This window comes from Myotis lucifugus, unplaced genomic scaffold (assembly GCF_000147115.1).
Source record: "Myotis lucifugus unplaced genomic scaffold, Myoluc2.0 scaffold_424, whole genome shotgun sequence".
Classification (NCBI taxonomy): domain Eukaryota; kingdom Metazoa; phylum Chordata; class Mammalia; order Chiroptera; family Vespertilionidae; genus Myotis; species Myotis lucifugus.
The window spans coordinates 375,603-378,323 of NW_005871472.1; the positions used below are offsets into that span (position 1 = coordinate 375,603).

The 2,721-nt window shown below is 47.9% G+C and overlaps 1 protein-coding gene across 3 annotated transcripts in view; it reads right to left on the reverse strand.

Annotated features, from left to right (window-relative positions):
• Positions 1–652: 652 nt before the first annotated feature.
• GLIPR2 (GLI pathogenesis related 2) overlaps positions 653–2,721 on the reverse strand; it is a 24,121-nt gene continuing 22,052 nt past the window's right edge. For 2 of the 3 annotated variants that reach the window (XM_006102696.3, XM_023744029.1), the window contains exon 5: positions 653–1,309. In XM_006102696.3, the coding sequence (XP_006102758.1) occupies positions 1,149–1,309 (161 nt within the window). In that variant the 3' untranslated portion in view covers positions 653–1,148. The remainder of the gene's footprint in view (positions 1,310–2,721) is intronic. The other variant, XM_023744030.1, reaches the window with a different exon arrangement.

The window sequence follows — 2,721 nt, forward strand, 5'->3', positions numbered from 1 at the left end:
TGTTATTAGGGACTTTGTGTAGCTGGAGGCAAACACAAGAGAGCCAATTATCGACTCTAAGCCCCGCATGGGATATCTCTAGGACATTTGGGCCTGTCACACATTCCAGGAAGGAGCAGCGGCACAGCTGCAGCCACAGCTGCCAGGAACAGCCTGGCTCCCGCCCTGCGTGTCGGGGAGGGCAGGGGCCGGAGGGTTTCCTCTGGGGGCCCTGAGTGAGCTCACCCTCACCCGAACGCTGACTTCATCCGTCCAAGGCCGTTTGGCTTAGAGCCCAGGCAATGTGAGGGGCTCTCTCCCATAACAGGCCCTGGGCCACCTAGCAGACTTGGGTGTGTGTGTGTGTGTGTGTGTGTGTGTGTGTGTGTGTGTGTGTTTCAGGCCTAACCCAGCTCCCCAGAAATCAGGGGGTGTATATTGAGCTATGAAATGTCAGGGGGCTTTAAGAAAAAAAAGAGGGGGGGCATCAAGGGGTAGTGGTAGAAGAACTTTGTTATTTTAAGGTAGAAAAATGCAAGGAAGTGAAGCTTTTTTCTCCATTTGTTCTTTGGCAATCCCATCCGAGAATTTCAGGGGCCATGCAGATGACATCATGTCTTACAACAAAGAACTCTCAGTAATTCTGTGAAATGGAACCCCTGCCCACACCATGTTTCTGATGGGAGCTGCTTTATTATTTATGTGTTTAAAGCTGTGTTCTATGTCACATTTAAATGAGGGTTTAATAGTCTTCAGTACCTACCACAAGTAGATTCTAATGCATGGTCACAGGAAATGACCTTCACCTCTCAGCATCACAAACATTTGAAGTACAAAAAGTCCAGGGATGGATATTATAAGTAAGAAAGGTACAAAAGAAGATTACTTTAAAAATAACCCCAAAAAGTTTAAAACTTGATTTTTTCCCCCCAAAGTCCAAATAATTGTGGTCTAACCATCAGAGTAAAGGCTTCATTGGCTCAATCCTTTGGTAAGAATTAGTTCATGCACAACTGTATATCCAAGGGTGTGTGTGCAAGAGACACGCACATGCATCGCACACGCAAGCACATACACCCACAAAGACGAACACACAGCTGAGTTTTTGATGTTCTAGGCACTTGATATCCATGTTCTTAGTCTGCCACCTGCCCATTACATTGGGCAAGTTACTTCTTTGGAGGCAGAACATTTTCTTCAAAGAAGCCCTGGTTGACGACATTCCCCGCTGGGAAGTATCTAGCCACCACGAAGGAGGACCCGTCACTTGCAGATGCCTTTCCCACTCCCATCTTCTTCGTATTCTTCCACACCATGGCCGTGAAGTGTCCTGTAGGGGAGCAGACAGGGGGGGAGGGACACAGGTCAGTGAGCAACGTCTGGAGAAGGATGTTGCAAGAGATTCTTTAGCTCCTGCACCATCCTGCCAGGCTCAGGGCAGCTTGGTCTTCACAGATACCCATCAGAGACATGGGACATGGAACATACCAACTGCCTGCTTTTCTATAGCATCAGGTCCTCTCTGCTCGCCTCACCACTTATCGATGCCCAAAGGTTTCGTGGCCTCCCAGACATCATGACGAATCCAAGTTACCCCAACAATTAGGATACCACCCTACCTGGAACCTGCCTTCAACCCTCCCCCAAACTGCACTCTTCAAAGTCACCAACGATCTCCATGTTCCTCTCCAATGGTCACGTTTTGTCTTCATCTTACTCGACATCTCAGGAACATTAGGTTGACTCCTCACCTTTTCAAAGCACTCCCCTCTTGGGGGTTCCATGATGCCACCTCTTGCCATTATCCCCATCTCACTGCCTCTTCCTCCTCCTGATCTCACTTGTAAATGTTGGAGGACTTGCGCTTCCCTAGACTCAAATCTGGGCTCACTTTTCTTGCTGCACTCCTTAGGCAATTTCATCTTTCCCTGGCTCCTAAATTCATTTCTCCAGCCCAAACCTCTCCTCTGTGTTCCAAACACAACTACTTACTTGACATTTCCACTTGGATGACTCACAGACATCTCAAATTTAACCTCACTCTTGATTTTGGGCTGCCCAAAGTTATCCTTCTCCCCACCATCCCATTTCCTTTCATGACAATTCTATGCACGCAATCCTAGGGATAGGTCTGTATTCCTCACCTGTAGAGAGCGCCTGGGAAGGCACATGGGCATTTCTTTAATTATTGTCAGCTGAATCCAGTGGCGTTGGCAGAGCCACGTCCTGGAAACAGGCCTTGCCAGAGGCAGGAGTGTTGTCAGCCTGACCTTCAGCCCAGAGCCAGGGGGTGGGTTTCGTTATCTAAATCCAGCCAAGCACCAGGAATGAATACGACTCAGGCCCACCCAAGAATGCACATAATCTCCTTTGTCTTGACCTTTAGTAAAACTTCCTGGTTTTTGCTGTATAAAATAAACGCGCTGTATTGGCTCTGGGTCCCTGTCTCTCCATCAGAGGACAGTGGTCCCATCCAGTCCCAGCTTTCCCTACTGTATGTGTGTCTGTCTCTTTCATTTTCTCAATCCCCATCACCCCTACTCAGGAACCGGACCACTCTCTAGCCGAACTGGATTTGGGAAAAGAGAGAAATATTTATACTCACCCTACTTCATTTCCCCACAACAACCCAACCCTGACAAATCTAACTATATATAAAAGACATCTCAAGTCCATCCACTCCCAAAACTTTGGTCCTATCCACAAACTGTTCTCACTTGGACCATTGCAATAGTCCCCTGG